This window comes from Notolepis coatsorum (assembly GCF_963971535.1).
Source record: "Notolepis coatsorum genome assembly, chromosome: 6".
Lineage (NCBI taxonomy): Eukaryota > Metazoa > Chordata > Actinopteri > Aulopiformes > Paralepididae > Notolepis > Notolepis coatsorum.
The window spans coordinates 179,851,087-179,871,668 of NC_140170.1; the positions used below are offsets into that span (position 1 = coordinate 179,851,087).

Here is a 20,582-nt window from a genome sequence, read left to right on the forward strand (position 1 = left end):
TCTACTACCTGTACCATAGTGGGGCATTGGTTTATACACATGGCCCATGGTGAGACCCAGTCCTGTGTCATCTGTTTAGTAACCCAAACAAGAGTAAACCATCGGCTCAACTCAGCATCATCACAAAACATCTCTTACAAAAATGTATCCTGGCATTCCTATGATAAAAAATAATGACATGTACCATTGATATCATGGTTTAAAATGGACTATACCATGTTATAACCATGTTATTAATGGTTCCATTACATTTACTATATGGCTGTACCATGGTAAATAATTTGTATGACTGGTACCATGGTAAAACAGAAAATATTTTTTTGTAAGGGCAGATTCAGAGCACCTTGTGAAACATAAAAGCAACTATTGAGCTGCTGATCAGTTTGATCAAAGGTGTCCTTATTAGTAAATACTGTTCAGAAAAATTAGGCCCTAATCTGTGATTTTATGTTGTACAACAGAAACACATCTAGAGAAATTGTGACTAGATTTGAAGCATTAACATTACGAGTGGAGAGAGCATTGAAACGGAGGGCTAGGGCCTCCACGGGTTGCGTTTAATAGAGCTGGCGGACACTATGGCGTTTTAACTCCTATTAGAGAGTCACAGAGGCGTGCTGCAAGTATTGTCTTTTATTGGGAACAGAAAGGTGTGTGTGATTGGGATATTTCCATGTGTGTGGTTGTCTACAGAGGAATACAATACAGTATACATTAATAACACAGTAGTGATACAATACAGTATACATTAGTAAACACAGTAGTGGCGTACATAAACATAAGGTCATAAACATGTGGTCTATAGCTACAATGATATTCATAGCAATACAGTGCAACTATTAACCAAGACATTCACTTAACCGGAGTTATTATATATATAACCTACATAACCTATGCAGGGGAATTACTCATGCAGTGCATGTAAACAGTATAGGTAGGTGGACTGTAAACCAGGTGTAAAGATACATTCTATTCACTAGAAGTAGTGAGTGAGTTATATAGCCTAAGCTAGCTCACGTGCGGCTAAGCTAACCACGCAGCATATCTTGCAGGCAACGTATGTTGGCTAACGTGTAGCTAAGCTAACGGCGCGGTGTTTCAATAACAGAGGGAATGACGTCGACAGGAATAGAACAGCGGAGACACACTATAAAGGTAGAGTAAGCTGAATGAATGGATTAGGCAGAACTAAGCACAGGTAATGTACTCACGTTCATTGACGCACACGTTATCCCAAAGGGACGGACATTACTGCTACAGCAGCCGACCATCAGGCAGCAACACAGAGAATAGCTTGTGCACGTTAAAGGGGAGGGACTCTTAAAGGGCAGGTACAGAACGAAGTAGTCGTCAGGCAGTAACACGGAGACCGGCTTGCTCACTTAAAGGGAGAGAACTCTTAATGGTCAGTAACGTTATCAGAAGACTAGAGTGCAACACTTGATCGGGGCACATCACACTGAACGATTACACAGGCATGAATCAATTACCCTTTCCTGTCAACAACAACATATGAAGGGCTATTACAGAACAAAGTAGTCTTATTAGCAGGCTTTCCTACACAGCCGCACCCAAAAGTCTACTTAGACCTTTTGAACTAAACAGGAAAGTCTCAGTGGTCCTCTGTATCCGGGAGACTCGGGAGCTGCACCGGCCGGGACACAGGGCACAGGTATATTCTGTCCTTCACCTGGACAGCTGCGGTGCGGGTGCGCCCGTCAGTTCCAGGGTACGCGACCTTCCCTGGCTGCCAGAGTGCCCGAGGAAGCCGCGGGTCAACGATGAGGGCCACCTGGCCGAGCGGCTTTCTTGCCGTCCTTCCTCCACTTCTGCCTCTCCGGAGCCCTATCTTGGTGTGAAATGGCCCAAAATAGTCTACTCTGGTGGAATAGAATGGGGGCTTGTAGAGACGCGGGCGACAGGGCGGAAGGGCGGCCATTTTAGGCATGTCAGGCTTTGCCCGCCTGGCGTGACGTTCTCGGCAGGTGTGCTGATGCTTGCGGATTGCTCCTCTTCCATGTAGGACCCAGAGTCGGGATCGAAGATCAACGAGTACCCTCTCAGGCCCGGGGTGGAGAAGAGTTTGATCATAATCTTGGATGATCAGCTTTGTCAGGGGGTGATGTGGATCCAAGACGATTGGGTGAATGTCATCCATCTCCAAGTTCTCGGCCCCGTGCGGCCTACCGCCTACTCTGAGGAGACAGGTAGCCTTGTCGTACTCTGGAGATAGAGTGGCGAAACGACTGTCTGGGGGAAGAGGTCGGTCAGACTTGAGGGCATTGATCTCCTCTGGGAATGAGTCCAGCTGGGTTTGTTTAAGGAGGACCTTCTCAGCGTTGAGGAAGTCGGCCACTTCATAAGGCTGATCAGTGGTCTGGGCATCAGCCGCACCGTGAAGGGACCTGACTGTTGCTTGGACGAGATCTTTCCATGAAGAGAGGTCTTCAAAGGCAGGGAGCGGAGGACTGGGAGAGGTCCTAGGTTGAGTACTAGGTTGAGTACTAGGTTGAGTACTAGGCTGAGTACTAGGCTGAGTACTAGGTTGAGTACTAGGCTGAGTACTGGGTTGAGTACTAGGTTGAGTACTAGGTTGAGTACTGGGCTGGGTGCTAGGCTGAGTACTAGGTTGAGTACTAGGTTGAGTACTGGGTTGAGTACTAGGTTGAGTACTAGGTTGAGTACTGGGCTGGGTGCTAGGCTGAGTACTAGGTTGAGTACTAGGTTGAGTACTAGGTTGAGTACTAGGTTGAGTACTGGGCTGAGTACTAGGCTGGGTGCTAGGTTGAGTACTAGGCTGAGTACTAGGTTGAGTACTAGGTTGAGTACTAGGTTGAGTACTAGGCTGAGTACTGGGCTGAGTACTAGGTTGAGTACTAGGCTGAGTACTAGGCTGGGTGCTAGGCTGATTACTAGGTTGAGTACTAGGCTGGGTGCTAGGTTGAGTACTAGGCTGAGTACTAGGTTGAGTACTAGGCTGAGTACTAGGCTGAGTACTGGGTTGAGTACTAGGTTGAGTACTAGGTTGAGTACTGGGCTGGGTACTAGGCTGGGTGCTAGGTTGAGTGCTAGGCTGAGTACTAGGTTGAGTACTAGGCTGAGTACTAGGCTGAGTACTGGGTTGAGTACTAGGTTGAGTACTAGGTTGAGTACTGGGCTGAGTACTAGGCTGGGTGCTAGGCTGAGTACTAGGTTGAGTACTAGGCTGGGTGCTAGGTTGAGTACTAGGTTGAGTACTAGGCTGAGTACTAGGTTGAGTACTAGGTTGAGTACTAGGTTGAGTACTAGGTTGGGTACTGAGTTGAGTACTAGGTTGGGTACTGAGTTGAGTACTGAGTTGAGTACTGGGTTGAGTACTAGGTTGGGTACTGAGTTGAGTACTAGGTTGGGTACTGAGTTGAGTACTAGGTTGGGTACTGAGTTGAGTACTGAGTTGAGTACTGGGTTGAGTACTAGGTTGGGTACTGAGTTGAGTACTAGGTTGGGTACTGAGTTGAGTACTAGGTTGGGTACTGAGTTGAGTACTGAGTTGAGTACTGGGTTGAGTACTAGGTTGGGTACTGAGTTGAGTACTAGGTTGGGTACTGAGTTGAGTACTAGGTTGGGTACTGAGTTGAGTACTGAGTTGAGTACTGGGTTGAGTACTAGGTTGGGTACTGAGTTGAGTACTAGGTTGGGTACTGAGTTGAGTACTAGGTTGGGTACTGAGTTGAGTACTAGGGATGGTCGCACCATAGGTAGGACTCTGGGTACTGTGAGTAGCTACAGGGGGCCCTGTGTGAGATTGTAGGTTGCTCAAGTGAACCAGGCATGTTGGGAGCTGGGTTGGCGACACAGGGGGAGCGGCAGGGCGAGGCGTCGCCTGTGCTGGGTGGTGTATCACTGGAGTGATGGCGGCTGGATTAGCCGGCAGGGGATGCATGTGCTGTGGTACGGTAGGAAGGGCTAGAGGCACAGGTGCCACTACGTGGTGCTGTTGTCCAGGTGGTGGATAGGTCGGCTCAGATGTTGCTGCACGTACAAGAGCCCTCGTCTTTGACTCTTGAAGTGAGGTGACCAGTTTGGCTACTTGAAGTTCCTTCTCCTTCTTCTTAAGCCGCCTCTGCCTGTCCAGGCGTTTAACGATAGCTTCCCGTGCGTCTTGTGCTTCCTGCTCTATGCGTTGTAAACGTTTACACTCCAGGTTGGCGTCGTAGTCTTCTTGTACCTGGCGCTGTAGCTCCTCAAGCTCCATGGAGTGGATGTACTCCTGGAGGATTGCTTCCTGGGCTGGTGAGAGAGCGTGTTGTCGGTGTACACTCCCAGATGAACGATGGGAGCCAACACCTGACCTTATGGTGGGTCTAGGAATTGACAGACGTGAGGACCTACTACCTTCATACGGGGCCCTTGTGGTACTCGCCGGGTATGAACGATGGGAGCCGACATCTGACCTTATGGTGGGTCTAGGAATTGACTGATCTGAGTACTGACTGATCCGAGTACTGACTGATCCGAGTACTGACTGATCCGAGTACTGGCTGATCCGAGTACTGACTGATCCGAGTACTGACTGATCCGAGTACTGACTGATCCGAGTACTGAGTTCAGGTTCATGACCCACCCTGAGGTCACGTAGGTGGCTTGGTAGGTGGCGCTCTCTCTGCGGGTGAGCGGTGGTCTCTGTGGTGTCCTGGTCTGCCATAGCGTCTTGGAGGAGCTCTATCCGGCTTCGAAGGACCATGAAACGGAGGGCTAGGGCCTCCACGGGTTGCGTTTAATAGAGCTGAATGAATGAATGAATGAATGAATGAATGAATGAATGAAAACTTTATTTAACAGATTGCAGAATGGGTACAATACAGTACGGCTCAATACATACAATTGTTAAGGGGATGCAGACCTGAGAAAGACGTTTGTCTTGTTTCCATCAGGGTCCCCCATTTTCAATTCATATAGACATATATGACATACATGACATACAGATAGTCAGTACTGCTACATCTATACATTTATGACATACCAGATTTGCAAATACAGTACTGTTTGTGATACAGAAGGAGTCAAGAAAAGGGAGTATATACATTTGACGTAGAAACTGTACATTGGAGGAGGTTGGGTGGGGGGGGTTGGGTACATTGGGATATTGACAACCATACTGGGTAATTTACATTGGAGGTGGTTGGGGGGGGGGGGGGCGGGGGGGGGGGGGGGGGGGGGGGCGGGGGGCACACTGTATAAACAAGTAACACTGTACATTGAGGGGGGGGGGGAGGAGACACTGTACAAACAAACACAATTGTACATTGAACTATTGACAAAACCATACTAGGTAAATGACTGTACATTGGAGGGGGTTGGGTTAGGATATTTACAGGGGCCAGTGTTGAATTGCAGTCTCCCGTAGGTGTCCCTTGAGAGAGGTTTTGAAAGTGGGTAGTGATCCACATTCCTTTACAGCTTTGGGTAGGGCGTTCCACATTGATGTGGCATAATTGCGAAACGTGTTTAGTCCCTTATTTGAGCCGAATCTGGGTTTAACATGATTTGTGGAGCTCCCTCTGGTGTTGTGATCGTGGTATTCACTGACCTTTGGGAAGTATTTTGACATGTACATGGGTACCTTGGTCGTGTAGTGTATCTTGTAGACCAGGCCCATTGCAAGTTGCTGTACTCTGTCGTCTACTCTAAGCCATCCTAGGTTGTCGAAGTGGGCAGGGGTGAGGTGGGTTCTAGGAGTAAGGTCAAGCAGTAGTCTGACCAGTTTGTTTTGAGATGTTTGTAATTTTGTTTTTAGCGCCTTTGAGGTGCTTTGGTACCATGAGGTGCAAGCATAGTCGTAGTACCCCTGAATGAGTGCTCCTGCCAGAGTCTTCAGGGTGTTCTTGTTTACCAGAGAGGAGATCCGGTACAAGAATCGAGTTCGTTGGTTGACTTTTTTTATTACATTGGATGCCATTTTGTCACAGGAGAGATTAGCCTCTAGGATGGAACCCAGGTAGGTAATTTCATCTTTCCTTGTGACAATATTGTCACCCACTGTAACTGAGAAGCCGTCGGTCTTGCTGAGTTTGTTATTTGAACCGAAGAGAATGGACTCTGTTTTGCCCATGTGTAATGATAGTTTGTTATCAGCGAGCCATATGCAGATTCTGCCTAGTTCCGAGCTGAGGGTTTTTTCAACCTGTAACTTGTTCTTGTCAGAGACCAGCAGGGCTGAGTCGTCCGCAAACAGGAACAAGTTGCAGTCACAAGCTGACAACATGTCATTAGCATAAATTAGGAACAGTAGCGGTCCTAGTATGCTTCCTTGTGGAACACCACAGCTCACTGTGAGGGGGGGGGATAGGGTACCGTTTACCTCCACCATCTGTTCCCTCCCCTCAAGGTAGGATTGCATCCAGCTCACTGATAGACTATCAAAACCAATTGCTTTTAGCTTGTCAATCAGAATGGAGTGATTGACCGTGTCAAAGGCCTTTTGTAGGTCCAGCATGACCATGCCGCAGTATTTGCCTGCGTCCACCTCTTGTTTGATGTGGTCATTCAAATAGAGAAGGCATGTGTCAGTGGAGTGGGATGTTCTGAAGCCAGATTGGAATTCGTAGATTAGATTTTTTTCCGCTAGGTACTTTTCGACCTGTTCGTAGACTATTTTTTCCATGACTTTCGAGATGGAGGTGAGAATAGAAACAGGGCGGTAGTTGCCTGGGTCTAATTTGCTGCCCTTTTTGTGCAGAGGGGTCACCCTCGCAATTTTGAAGTCCTTGGGGACGTGTCCCTGTTTTATGGAGAGGTTTATTATGTGTGTGATGATTGGTGTGATGGCGGCTGCTGAGTCTCTGAGGAATTTGGAGGGGATGTTGTCATGGCCAGTGGCCTTGTTAGGTTGGAGGGCGCTCAGTTTATTGAGTACCTCATCTGTTGTTACCATTTCCAGCTTGAAGTCGTCCTTGCGGACCCCTAGGTTTTTGTAGTAAGCTACTATGTGTTCTACCCCATAAAGCCCTGAGTGGGAGGGTAGTTTGTTTACCAGTGTTGTGGCTATGTTTGTGAAGAAAATGTTTAAGTAATTGGCTACATCCAGCTTGTCTGTGATGAGCGTGTTGTCAGTTTTTATGTTTATGTTTGAGAATCTGGTTTTAAGTTTTTTACTGCATCCTAGTTGATTATTGAGTAATTTCCAAAGTTCACGTGGTTTGTTTTTGTTTTCCTCAGTTTTGTCATTGATGAAATTCTTTTTTGCAGTTTTGATCATGGAGTTTACGTCGTTTCTTAGTCTGTTTCTTTCTAGTTTGAGTTCAGTCACGTGGGCTTGGAGTTCACTGCTCGTGCTTTTAGTAAGCTTTGACTGACTTTTACGAAACTCAGAGCATTTTTTGTCTCTGGTTTTCATGGCGGCCAGTATTTCGGAGTGCATCCACGGCTCAGCGCGATTTTTTACCCTGGTGGTTCTTAGGGGGGCCATGTCGTTTAGTATTGCTGAGAATTTGGTTTTGAAACCAAGCCATGTTTCGTCAACCAGTGTACCATTGAGTTCATCTGACCAGTCCAGACTCTCCAGTTCAAGGTTGAAGGCCTCGCTAGAGTAGGTTTTGAGGTCTCTAGATGTGACTGTTTTGTGGCAGCCAGCCATTTGTTTTAGTTTTTTTCGGGTACAGAATATCATATAATGATCACTTAACCCACATGCTATAACCCCTTTATTTGAGATCTTGGACTTGTCGGAGGTCAGAATGAGGTCAATGGTAGTCTGAGTTGATTCACATACACGTGTGGGTTGGGTGATTAGCTGGCTGAGGCCATGCAGATCACAAAACCTACTGAAGGCCTTGAAGACGGGTGCATCTTTTCGTTGCATATCCGTGTTCCAGTCTCCAATAAGGTAAGCTGGCGGACACTATGGCGTTTTAACTCCTATTAGAGAGTCACATAGGCGTGCTGCAAGTATTGTCTTTTATTGGGAACAGAAAGGTGTGTGTGATTGGGATATTTCCATGTGTGTGGTTGTCTACAGAGGAATACAATACAGTATACATTAATAACACAGTAGTGATACAATACAGTATACATTAGTAAACACAGTAGTGGCGTACATAAACATAAGGTCATAAACATGTGGTCTATAGCTACAATGATATTCATAGCAATACAGTGCAACTATTAACCAAGACATTCACTTAACCGGAGTTATTATATATATAACCTACATAACCTATGCAGGGGAATTACTCATGCAGTGCATGTAAACAGTATAGGTAGGTGGACTGTAAACCAGGTGTAAAGATACATTCTATTCACTAGAAGTAGTGAGTGAGTTATATAGCCTAAGCTAGCTCACGTGCGGCTAAGCTAACCACGCAGCATCTCTTGCAGGCAACGTATGTTGGCTAACGTGTAGCTAAGCTAACGGCGCGGTGTTTCAATAACAGAGGGAATGACGTCGACAGGAATAGAACAGCGGAGACACACTATAAAGGTAGAGTAAGCTGAATGAATGGATTAGGCAGAACTAAGCACAGGTAATGTACTCACGTTCATTGACGCACACGTTATCCCAAAGGGACGGACATTACTGCTACAGCAGCCGACCATCAGGCAGCAACACAGAGAATAGCTTGTGCACGTTAAAGGGGAGGGACTCTTAAAGGGCAGGTACAGAACGAAGTAGTCGTCAGGCAGTAACACGGAGACCGGCTTGCTCACTTAAAGGGAGAGAACTCTTAATGGTCAGTAACGTTATCAGAAGACTAGAGTGCAACACTTGATCGGGGCACATCACACTGAACGATTACACAGGCATGAATCAATTACCCTTTCCTGTCAACAACAACATATGAAGGGCTATTACAGAACAAAGTAGTCTTATTAGCAGGCTTTCCTACAAGCATGGTGTGGTTTATCAGTGCATTTGTTGAAGTCCAAACCACAGGGGATGCCTGATGAGCAGAGTAACCTTTCAGCCAGATGTGGAGGCTGTGTATCCTGCTAAACATGGAGGGAGAGGGGACCGGAGATGATCAGGAGGGTTACTTATGAAGTCAGATTTTAGACTTCTGATTGCTGGAGTTTGATGTCAACAATAAAGTTATAAAAGGTTATTGTTGTTGTAATAATGCATTTAACATATAACGCAAGGTTGTAAATTGTACAGAAATATACAGAGCTCATATGATCAAATAATGAATAATATTTGCACTTGACTGTTGGAAATCATAGGACATGTGTTTGGCTATGGGAGTTCGTTTATTATAATTAAATTAGCCTGGAATGTATTATTTTTAGAATAGCATTTCCACTTTGAAAATGCTCAAATCAACATTATCCATGTGTATTATAAAGTCCAATAATGTATCATTGGTCAGGGTTCTAATACAGCAGGTGAATATATTAATTTACTGTATAAATGTGATGTACAAGCTAGTCTATCCAATCTAGCTACTTAACAACCTAAAATCACTGGATTTTGACTAGTAAATATAATTTGCAACTTAATAGCCATCCAAACTATTCGTTTTTTGTAATTTATTAATCAATAAGTAACATTATACAACTTCATCTCCCGACAGACAGCCCTACCATGACAATAACTGTTCAAACGAAAGGCAATACCACTTTGCTGAACAGCGAGATCATGAGAATAATAGGAATAACTCTCTCAGGACAGAGTGGGTGGCTCTTAAAAGAGCCTTTGGGTTAATCTTCAGTGAACAGGGTAGTTTACTTGGAGCTAGTGTACTTGGTCACAGCCTTGGTTCCCTCAGACACAGCGTGCTTCGCCAGCTCACCGGGCAGCAGCAGACGTACAGCGGTCTGGATCTCCCTGGAGGTGATGGTGCGACGCTTGTTGTAGAGAGCCAGGCGCGAGGCTTCTCCAGCGATGCGCTCGAAGATGTCGTTAACGAAGGAGTTCATGATCCCCATGGCCTTGGAGGAAACGCCGGTGTCGGGATGAACCTGCTTCAGGACTTTGTAAATGTAGATGGCATAACTCTCCTTCCTGGACTTTCTGCGCTTCTTGCCTCCCTTGGCAGCGGTCTTGGTGACGGCTTTCTTGGAGCTCTTCTTGGGCACTGGCTTGGCTGGTTCAGGCATATTCGACGGCTTATCAGAATCGAATGGTGATGGTCGCTTAAGGTTTCCTGCCTTATTTGTAGGAGGTCGATGCAAATATTACTACGTGGCTTCTACGATACGATTGGTCGGGCGTGGCGCACGTGTGTAAAGCTAATAGAAGTTAAGTTCTCATTTTGCCAGTAGAGGGCAGAAGAGTTTCAGCAATTAGTTTGTTCTGCTTTACTCTCTGTAGAGAAGCCAAAGCTATATAATTTTAGGTTATTGTATTATATGAATGTTTATATGTTTATTTTTATAACCTTACATTGAAACGGCATTAGGAATATTGATTGGATTTAGATAGTCATTGAACCGTATTTTTTGTCATAACATTCTAGAACATTTGTGATGTCACAGTATGATGTCATAATCAAACATTATAGAACATTTGTGATGTCACAGTATGATGTCATAATCAAACATTCTAGAACATTTGTGTTTCTATATATATATATTCAGCTTAATACTTCAGTCCAGGTGTTACTAAGCAAAAACATAAGCAAGACATCAGAAGAGGAGATGAAGACAGATCAGGATGGATGGTTCACGCCGAAGGCTGACACATTTTACAACTTCACAGTAAAGGCTGACACATGGAAGAAGGAGGTGCATCAGCATATAGTGGAGTCTAGGAAGCACCAAGATGAGGTCGGACCTGAAGACAGTGCATCCGTCGTCTTAAAAAAGAAAGGGTCTAGAGCACCATCCACTACATTTTCCAGAACATCATCTGCAAGCATGAGTCTGAAAGCTGAATTAGAGAGGGCTGAGTTGCTAGCCCAGGCTTCCGCTCTAAAACAAAAATGACAACTCGATGAACAGGAGGCTCTTCTCTTAGCTACCTCATCTAAGCTAAGAGCAGAGAGAGATGATTTACAGGTCCAGATTGCTTTAGCTGCCTCAGAGGCTAAGTACAGAGTACTGGAAGAATACGAGGGCCAGCGATCCTCATCCAGAGTGTCCCGTAGGGATGGAATGAACTCTTACATAGAGAAAAAGAAGCCCTTCAAATCACAAGCTCACAAGCAGGCTACGCCTACTCCCCAGGCCGTAGCGATGAATAGAGAACCTGCTTACAGTAGCAGCTCCAGAGCACCTGGCGGTGCTACACAGAAATAACAAGAGTCTCCGCAACGAGCCATCGTGGATTCCCTAGTGAAGCAACAAAACCATGCTACTTTCCCCCCTCAACAGATTCCTATATTCAAGGGAGACCCTATGGAGTACAGGCTATTCATCAGGGCCTTTGAACACGGAGTGGAGGACAAGACAGATAGTAACAGTAACCGGCTGTACTTCATGGAGCAGTACATGGATGGACAGCCAAGAGAGCTGATAAGAAGAGTTAAAGGAAAACTCCAACATTTTGGGAAATTAGCTTATTTAACATCTTCCCTGGAGTTAGACAAGAAGATACATACCTTTTTTTTGTCTCTCTGCATGCATTTGGCTTAGGGAACGCCTGGACCGTTAGCCTAGCTTAGCTTCATCACTGTAAGTGGGTCAGACATTTACCCGAGTTCCCTACAGTCACAAAATACACACTCCAAATACAATCAAAATACAACTCCAAAACGTTCCTGTAAACATGTTGTGACCTGTGTATTTACCACATCTCCCAGTCACACAAGTCACCCAGTCACACAAGTCTCCCAGTCACACAAGTCTCCCAGACACACAAGTCTCCCAGTCACACAAGTCTCCCAGACACACAAGTCTCCAAGTCACACGAGTCTCCAAGTCACACAAGTCTTCCAGTCACACAAGTCTCCCAGTCACACAAGTCTCCCAGACACACAAGTCTCCCAGTCACACAAGTCTCCCAGACACACAAGTCTCCAAGTCACACGAGTCTCCAAGTCACACAAGTCTTCCAGTCACACAAGTCTCCCAGACACACAAGTCTCCCAGTCACACCAGGCCAACGAGCGCCAAGACAAAGTGTGGGGGGAGGGTTTGGCCAATAGGGTTCCTCTGCAAGTTTGTCTTCTTGGCGCCAACATCTACACAACATGTCTAGCCCACATAACCTGTCTGGAACAAGGCAATAAGGAGGCTAAACCACCTGAAAGTGTTCTTCAGAAGGAGGCACAGTGATTAGAATATGAAAGCTACTTAAAACCACTCTGACTATTCTACCCCCACATGGAGCAATGTGGCAAATTCACACCTAAAAAAAACTCCAAATAAATATACAATAATGTTCACCAGTCAGCTGGGCTGAGAACAGTCAAAGAAAGAATGGTTGTCCAATAATGGGATCAGAGGAACCCGGAAACAACTGTGTTGTAGAAAGCATACACGTGTCCTGCGTAGGAGATTTGCATTAAAAATCAGTTGATAATCCTCACTGATGCAACACACCAATCCCTGTTTAACAAATATGGAAACGATTGATTGAATACTTTAGATTTAGATACAGATTGCAGAATGGGTACAATACAGTATGGCTCAATACACACAATTGTTAAGGGGATGCAGACCAGAGAAAGAATGTTTTCTTGTTTACATCAGGGTCCCCCATTTTCAATTCATCATAACATTTATGACATACAGATATACAGTATTGTTACATCCAGACATTTATGACATACAAGAACGAAACAAGAACTTCACGATTTATTTATTCAACTCTCCCAATCTCCCTTTTTCCTTTCTATAATTAATTTTTAAATGACTAATCAATAAAGTTGTTTAAAGTCGCGATGAAGAGGAATCATCATCACAGAGTTACAGCTCATTGTGTCTGTAGTTTGTAAAATTGTGCTCTGAATAATGTATTTCCCTCGCCTGGCTCCACTTTAGAGTATTATACTAACACGGAAACCTGCCACAGCCTGCACACAACCAGTTGTTCCAACATTGATGTTCCAAAAACAATAAATATCTGTAAAATAGCAACTGAATGAATGTTAAATACATGGAAATAAATGTACAAGGACGGCATGATTGATATTTTCTCCCGAGTGATGTGTCAACGTTTGAGTCTGTTAATGACATTATGAATGAAGCCCCTCAAACTAGTTCAGCATGAAACCAGATGGAAATCTGTGGTCGCTGAGCTGATTCCTCTCACTACCTGCCCTCAATGAGAGAAGGGGCAGAAAAAGGTTATTGCCCCCTAACTCTGAGTTATATGTATGATTGGAACATGTATAATTATGGGTGTATGGTCATGGGTTACTTTTTAGCTGTTGTTGATTGCTGCAACATTGAGTTGAAAACCAGTTTGTCATCTTGAATTTCAAACTACCAATAAAGAATGTCCTATTGTCTCAGTGTATGAACCTGTGCAGTTACATTGTTGCTCCTAAAATAAAATATGGGCAAAATAGCAAAGTTCATATTACATAAATTAAGCACCTCGTACAGATGGAAATGTATTGACTCCCGAGCTAATTCCTTCCACTACCTGCCCTTGAGAGAAAATCCTTGTTAATTACAGCACCATGAAATATAAATGAAAATATAGCAATATGGTGCCTTATGGAGTGCTACCTTATTTCATTGAGCTGTAATTAACACACAAAACACAGATGACCATATTCAAACTACTTTACTCAACTGTAAAACTTTGAATTTCCCTATCGAGGTCAATGTAATGTGTTGCATCATGGGGGTCAGCCCTATGGTCCCACAGCCCCAGATTTTCTTTTCACTCAAAATGTAGGGCCTATGTTCCCATATTTCTAAGATGCTTCTCAAAATGAGGCCCCATGTTCCCGGACGAACCTACTACGAGAGGACAACCTTGTTGCCAATATGCGCAGAGTTAATTATATTGTATATTGTTTACACTGACTTTTTATTAAATTTGCACTTCTCCACTGTAATATAATTGACCTGTATGTATTATACTACCTGTAACCCCCCCTCCTGCTATGATAACGAATGTCCCCAAGGGGATCAATAAATATGTTATGGCAATTTAGAGTCTAAATATTTTAAATGTCAGAATTAAAGTGATGATTTTAGTATAACTGGCATGTTGAAATAATGAGTTAATGGAATGTACTTTTCATGATTACGGTAGCGGCTCTTAAAAGAGCCTTTGGGTTATGAATGTAGGAAAACAAAGCAGATTTAAGCGCGCTCTCCACGGATGCGGCGGGCCAGCTTTATGTCTTTGGGCATGATGGTCACCCTCTTGGCGTGGATGGCGCACAGGTTGGTGTCCTCAAACAGACCGACCAGATAAGCCTCACTGGCCTCCTGAAGAGCCATGACAGCAGAGCTCTCAAGTTCAAGTTCAAGTTCTTTAATAGTTGTCATACAGAAGTACAGAATACTTTCATACAAAATGCTTCTTACTGTTACGCTCCAGAGACTGTGCTAGACAAGATAGTATCAAATAACATAATAACATAATATAGCATGAATTTAGAAGAAGAAAATGAGGTCACAGTGTTCGGTATAGACATATGTACAATGTTCTGAGTTACCATATAATATACAATACACAATACTATGCAGTGTACTAATGTACAGTACTATCTAGTGCAAAGCAGAAATGGGATGAGGTACAATTTTAGGTACAATTTACAGTAAGGTGTACGAGTTGTAGTGCAATCCTTCATCCATAAATATAAAGTGTGGGGAGTGGGTGCTACAGTGTGTTTGTTTAAAGTGGGTGTGTGCTATAAGTGTGTGGAGTGGGTGCTACAGTGTGTTTGTTTAAAGTGAGTGTGTGCGTGTGGATGTGTGTGCTATGTGCGTTTGGTGGTTGTTGTTGTGTAGTGTTCATTCATTGTTCGTTTAGCAGCCTGATGGCCTGGGGATAGAAGCTTGGTCGGTCTGGAAGCGCAGGTCGGTCTTGAAGTCCTGGGCGATTTCTCTGACCAGGCGCTGGAAAGGCAGCTTGCGGATCAACAACTCGGTGGACTTCTGGTAACGACGGATCTCTCTCAGCGCCACGGTACCGGGCCTGTAACGATGTGGCTTCTTCACGCCGCCGGTAGCCGGTGCGCTCTTACGGGCAGCCTTGGTGGCGAGCTGCTTCCTTGGGGCTTTGCCACCGGTGGACTTACGAGCGGTCTGCTTAGTTCTTGCCATTATGAGAAACTTCAATCGAACAAGAATAACACGCTGCTGCGCCGAAACTCTGGCCTTATATTACTAACGCGGAGGCGCAGTGGTTTCTGATTGGTCTCCACTCTGTGAGCTCGTTATTCCGCCTACATCTCACACGACGATTGGAGGACTCGTCTTTTGTAAAAACCGCCAAGAAAACGTCTTTCCTGATTGGGTGAGAAAACACAAGCCCGATGATAAAACGCGACTCGCAAACTCACTGCATTTATTTTCTAACTCGTTTAACGTGAGAGAATAATAAACATGTCTGGAAGAGGCAAGACCGGAGGAAAGGCCAGAGTTAAGTCCAAGACTCGCTCCTCTCGTGCCGGGCTTCAGTTCCCCGTGGGTCGTGTCCACAGACTGCTGCGTAAAGGCAACTATGCTCATCGTGTTGGAGCCGGTGCCCCGGTTTATCTGGCTGCTGTGCTGGAATATCTGACCGCTGAGATCCTGGAGTTGGCTGGAAACGCTGCCCGTGACAACAAGAAGAGTCGTATCATCCCCCGTCATCTGCAGCTGGCCGTGCGTAACGACGAGGAGCTCAACAGACTGCTGGGAGGAGTGACCATCGCTCAGGGTGGTGTGCTGCCCAACATCCAGGCTGTCCTTCTGCCCAAGAAGACCGAGAAGGCTGCTAAGCCTGCCAAGAAGTAAATTATTTAGCCTCTTCGACAAACCCCACAAAGGCTCTTTTCAGAGCCACGCACCTCTTCTTGAAAATGCAATATTTCCGTTTGTCAAAATACAATTTGGTTGTGTAACTTATGTTGTCTCGCTACCTCGGACATAAATGTAAGACTATAAACGCGTAATGCATAACATTTGACCGTGTTCACTAATGGGTACACGTGTACAGTGCTGTTTAGAAGTAATGTTTAATGTGTTGTCTGTCTGCAGTGTTTTTTGTCCCTGTTTTGAAGGCTTAACGATATAATGTAAAATTATAAATTGCATGTCATAGCGGTCAAGTGATGATTCATTTGAACTGAGAAACATAAATAGTAAGGGTTATATATACAGATTACAGCATGCACAAACATAAATTGACATAATGACCGCAATTTGTATTTCCACAATTGTTGGGGCTCAACTCGTAAACTGTGAAGCGGTGCGACTCGTTCAGACCATTTTCTTTACCTGCCAATGTTGCTGGTCTGGATCACTAATCACATAATAAATAAATGGGTAGAACTACAAGTCGTGTTTGGTAGCCGTGCCTGTTTCATATAAATAGTGGGGGTCCATAAAAGAGCCTTTTGTATAATATAATGGTTGTGTAGATATTTAATGTGAGGTAGTGGGAAACATAATTATGTGCCAACATATGATCCAAACCAGTCTGAATAAATAAAATTACAATAATGTGCTGTGTGTCCACTAATGGGCCATCACCCGTAGTCATTCCAATAGTGTCATAGCGGTCATTTACGCACGGACATAAATGCACCATAATGATGGCAATTTATGTATTTCCACAATAAAGGGCTCAACTCGTTGCGGTAAAGTATCTGAGTTAGTAGGACCTAATAATCAAACCGGACTTAATATCAACATTCTCCAATTAAAAACCTATATCTGATCTATATTTTATAGTTTTTTGTGGTATATTCTCCATATATAATATATAAAGTTGCGTTTGCTTTGTTGCCGTGCTGGAAGTAACTCGTGGAAATCAACCATCCCATAAGTAATACTAAGTTGTATAATTCGATAAGCCCCCTTCACTTCCACACACTAGAGTACAATATTGCTTTTCATGAAAGTGGTGGGTGGCTCTTAAAAGAGCCTTTTGTTGAATTAAAGACAACGTTCTGTTTAAACGCTTATCTCTTCTTGGGAGCTCCTCTCTTAGCTGCTATTGGCTTGGCAGCCTTCTTAGCTGGGGCCTTCTTGGGCGCAGCGGGCTTTGTCACCTTCTTGGGACTCTTGGCCGCTACCTTCTTGACTTTCTTGGGAGACTTCTTGGCGGCAGCAGGCTTCTTCTTCGTTGCTGCCTTCGCGGGCTTTTTGGCCACGCCATATTTGACCAATAAGCACGAACCTTAGTGAGGATATAAAGACGGCTCTTCGGCGTGTTAACCACATTATTCTGTGTTCATCTCTAGAATAAACTGAATCATGAGTGGAAGAGGTAAAACAGGAGGGAAGGTGAAGGCTAAGTCCAAGACTCGCTCCTCTCGTGCCGGGCTTCAGTTCCCTGTGGGTCGTGTCCACTTGGTTGTGTACGTTGTTTCCTCGGGACATGTGTAAGACTATAAACACAATGCATAACATTTGACTGTCCACTAATGGGTACACTTGTACAGTGCTGGTTATAGGTACATGTTTAATGTATTGTCTGTCCAGTGTTTGTCTGTTTTGAAGGCTTAACGATATAATATACAATGATAAATGGCATGTCATAGCAGTCAAGTGATTATTAATTTGAACTGAAAAAAACAATATGGGTAAGTCATACTGGACAGCGGTATAAATAGTAAGTGTTATATATATAGATTACAGCATGCACAAACATAAATTGACCATAAGGTCAGCAATTAGTTTATTTCCACAATTGTTGGGGCTTTGTTGAGCTCATCGTCATTACGCACGGCCAAACGGGTCGTGTTTTGTAGCCGTGCCTGTTTCATATAAATAGTGGGGGTCCATAAAAGAGCCTTTTGTGAGACAATGTTCCACTCGTTCTGTATAATAATAAATGATAAATAAATGATCCAAACCGGTCTGAATAGATGAAATTACATGAATGTGCTGTGTCCACTAATGGGCCATCAGCCGTAGTCATTCCAATAGTGTCATAGCGGTCATTTACGCACGGCCATAAATGCACCATGATAGCAATTTATGTATTTCCACAATAAAGGGCTCAACTCGTATCTGCGTTAGTAGGACCCACTAATCAAACCGGACTTATAACAATCAACATTATCCAATTAAGAACCTATATCTGATCTATATTTTATATTTTTTTTGTGGTATATTCTCCATATTTGTATAATATATAAAGCTGCGTTTGCTTTGTTCCCGTGCCGAAAGTAACTAGTGGAAATCAACCATCCCATAAGTAATACTCAGGGGTGTAGCTCCAGATTCTGGGCCCCATGAAAGAATGTATTTGTAGGCCCCCAGTGAATGAGAGCGAGCGTAAGCGCGAGAGCGGAATTTTTTTGGCAATTTTTTTATTGATGAAAACGCATAATATGGTTTTTACCTATACATTCGGATCAGCAGTTCAGCACCTGCACTGTTGGTGGGTGAGCCTAGTAAAGGATGTCGCATTGCGTTCATCTTCAATGAATGGACCAATGCAATAGTCTACCAAAGCCCCCCCTCTCTCTCTATATATCTCACACACACACTTCAGAAACAAACATAGTACATCAATGAGAGCATCAATAATACACCGGAGTCTAGTAAAGGGCCCAGTGCTGGGCCCTTGGAATCATCCTAAGCTAACCCCCCCCCCAGCTACGCCCCTGGTAATACTAAGTTATATACTTCGATAAGCCCCCTTCACTTCCACACACTAGAGTACAATAATTGCTTTTCATGGAAGTGGTGGGTGGCTCTTAAAAGAGCCTTTTGTTGAATTAAAGACAACGTTCTGTTTAAACGCTCATCTCTTTTTGGGAGCTCCTCTCTTAGCTGCTATTGGCTTAGCAGCCTTCTTGGGCGCAGCAGGCTTTTTCACCTTCTTTGGGCTCTTGGCTGATACCTTCTTGGGACTCTTGGCTGCTACCTTCTTGACTTTCTTGGGAGACTTATTGGCGGCAGCAGGCTTCTTCGTTGCCGCCTTCGTGGGCTTTTTGACCACGACAGGTTTCTTGGCTGCTGGCTTCTTGGCTTTCGGAGCGGCTTTCTTTGCAGGCTTTTTGGCTTTAACTTCAGCCTTGTTGATCTTGAAAGAGCCGGAGGCTCCGGTACCCTTGACCTTGACCAGGGTTCCTTTTGTCACCAGACTCTTGACAGCAGTCTTAACGCGGGCCTTGTTCTTGTCCACGTCATAGCCGCCGGCAGCCAGAGCCTTCTTTACGGCAGCCAGAGACACACCACTCCTCTCTTTAGAAGCAGATACTGCCTTGACGACCAGGTCACTGACGCTGGGACCTGCCTTCTTGGGTTTGGGAGCTGCCTTCTTCTTAGCGGCCTTAGCCGGAGCGGCTGGAGCTGGAGCGACTTCTGCCATCTTCTCTCGTTCGGTCTCAGATTCAACACAACTAGAATTATGATATTGAAGCTCAGTCAGAGGGCTGGTCTTAAACACTACATGAGAGCCATGTAGACTCAACCCACCCTGTCCTCCTCTGTGCTGCCAAAATGCTCTGCGCTTGTGTTTTCTCCTCGCCAAAAAATAGCTCAAATACACAACTATGAATATTGCAGGAATTTAACGCCAAATGGGTCAGCAAGCAGAAATATGTGCCATCAGAATTAAACCATTTGGAGACCCCTGGTGTTTTGTGGACGCTTCAAACCACCAATTTGCGCCTTCACCATGGTGCGCAGCTATACCTTTCTCTGTTATTTATGTCTCACAATTCTTTAGATTGCATTATAATCCGACATAATCTCGTTTTCCAGCGAGCCGAGCTACCTGACTAGAGACTGGGAGCAAGAATAGTAATCTGGGGTGACGCGTTTTGTTTTAAATGGATGCTTTTCCGGTGTTGGTAAACACACTGTTGCTGGTGGCCTGTAGCGTGGGTCACCTCGACTTCGTATGAGGGATGATCACTACCTTAGATTAGTGGAAGGTTTCACGTGGCATATATTAATTACAACTAACATTTAATTAATTAATGTTGCAAAACATTTCATAACTCACACAAGAAGCGTAGCTACATTTTCCTTTTGGGGGTGGGGGACTAGTTTGCTGTGTACTTTTATTATGTCTAACTACACACCCTGAAGACCCCTACGCTCTGCATCTTCTGGCCGCCTCAGATCTACTCCTATCCAAGCTCCCGGAGGGTCATCAAAGAGAAGCCGCCTATTCTCAGTCCTTGCCCCACAATGGTGGAATGAACTACCCATCCCAGTTAGGACAGCCGAATCCCGTCCAATCGAACCCCGACTAACCTTAATGTCATGCACTTGTCCTAATAAACTAACCTACACTGTAACACGCAACACTTTGATGAACATTGTTACTCAGCTGATAGAGTTATACCCTTCTTGCTGTCTTGTCGCACAGAACTTGTAAGTCGCTTTGGATAAAAGCGTCAGCTAAATGACTAAATGTAAATGTAAATGTACTTTAGACTGCTGCATGCTTGTTGACAATACATGCTTTTTGGGCATTGCTGATCTGCTGTGTTTTCTGATTTAAATCTGCTACACTGAACACTTAGCACAATAAATAATAACTGCATTGGTCTATTTTAATTGTATTTCAATAGTTTAAATAGACATAG

At 44.4% G+C, this 20,582-nt stretch overlaps 4 protein-coding genes across 4 annotated transcripts; 1 reads left to right on the plus strand and 3 right to left on the minus strand.

Annotated features, from left to right (window-relative positions):
* Positions 1-9,699: 9,699 nt before the first annotated feature.
* LOC311231049 (histone H2B-like) lies at positions 9,700-10,074 on the minus strand (the record flags this gene model as incomplete). Its single annotated transcript, XM_084317519.1, has 1 exon — positions 9,700-10,074. One exon carries the CDS (start codon positions 10,072-10,074, stop codon positions 9,700-9,702), a length of 375 nt encoding a protein of 124 aa, XP_084173645.1.
* Positions 10,075-14,178: 4,104 nt separating this feature from the next.
* On the minus strand, positions 14,179-15,147 carry LOC311229829 (histone H3, embryonic-like; the record flags this gene model as incomplete). The annotated part of the gene is made up of 2 exons (XM_084315903.1): positions 14,179-14,307; positions 14,935-15,147. The coding sequence occupies 2 exons, from the start codon at positions 15,145-15,147 to the stop codon at positions 14,179-14,181; spliced, it is 342 nt and encodes a 113-aa protein (XP_084172029.1).
* A 282-nt stretch (positions 15,148-15,429) lies between these two features.
* On the plus strand, positions 15,430-15,822 carry LOC311229830 (histone H2A-like; the record flags this gene model as incomplete). Its single annotated transcript, XM_084315904.1, has 1 exon — positions 15,430-15,822. One exon carries the CDS (start codon positions 15,430-15,432, stop codon positions 15,820-15,822), a length of 393 nt encoding a protein of 130 aa, XP_084172030.1.
* Positions 15,823-18,784: 2,962 nt separating this feature from the next.
* On the minus strand, positions 18,785-19,354 carry LOC311231006 (histone H1-like; the record flags this gene model as incomplete). Its single annotated transcript, XM_084317472.1, has 1 exon — positions 18,785-19,354. The coding sequence occupies one exon, from the start codon at positions 19,352-19,354 to the stop codon at positions 18,785-18,787; it is 570 nt and encodes a 189-aa protein (XP_084173598.1).
* Positions 19,355-20,582: the final 1,228 nt, after the last annotated feature.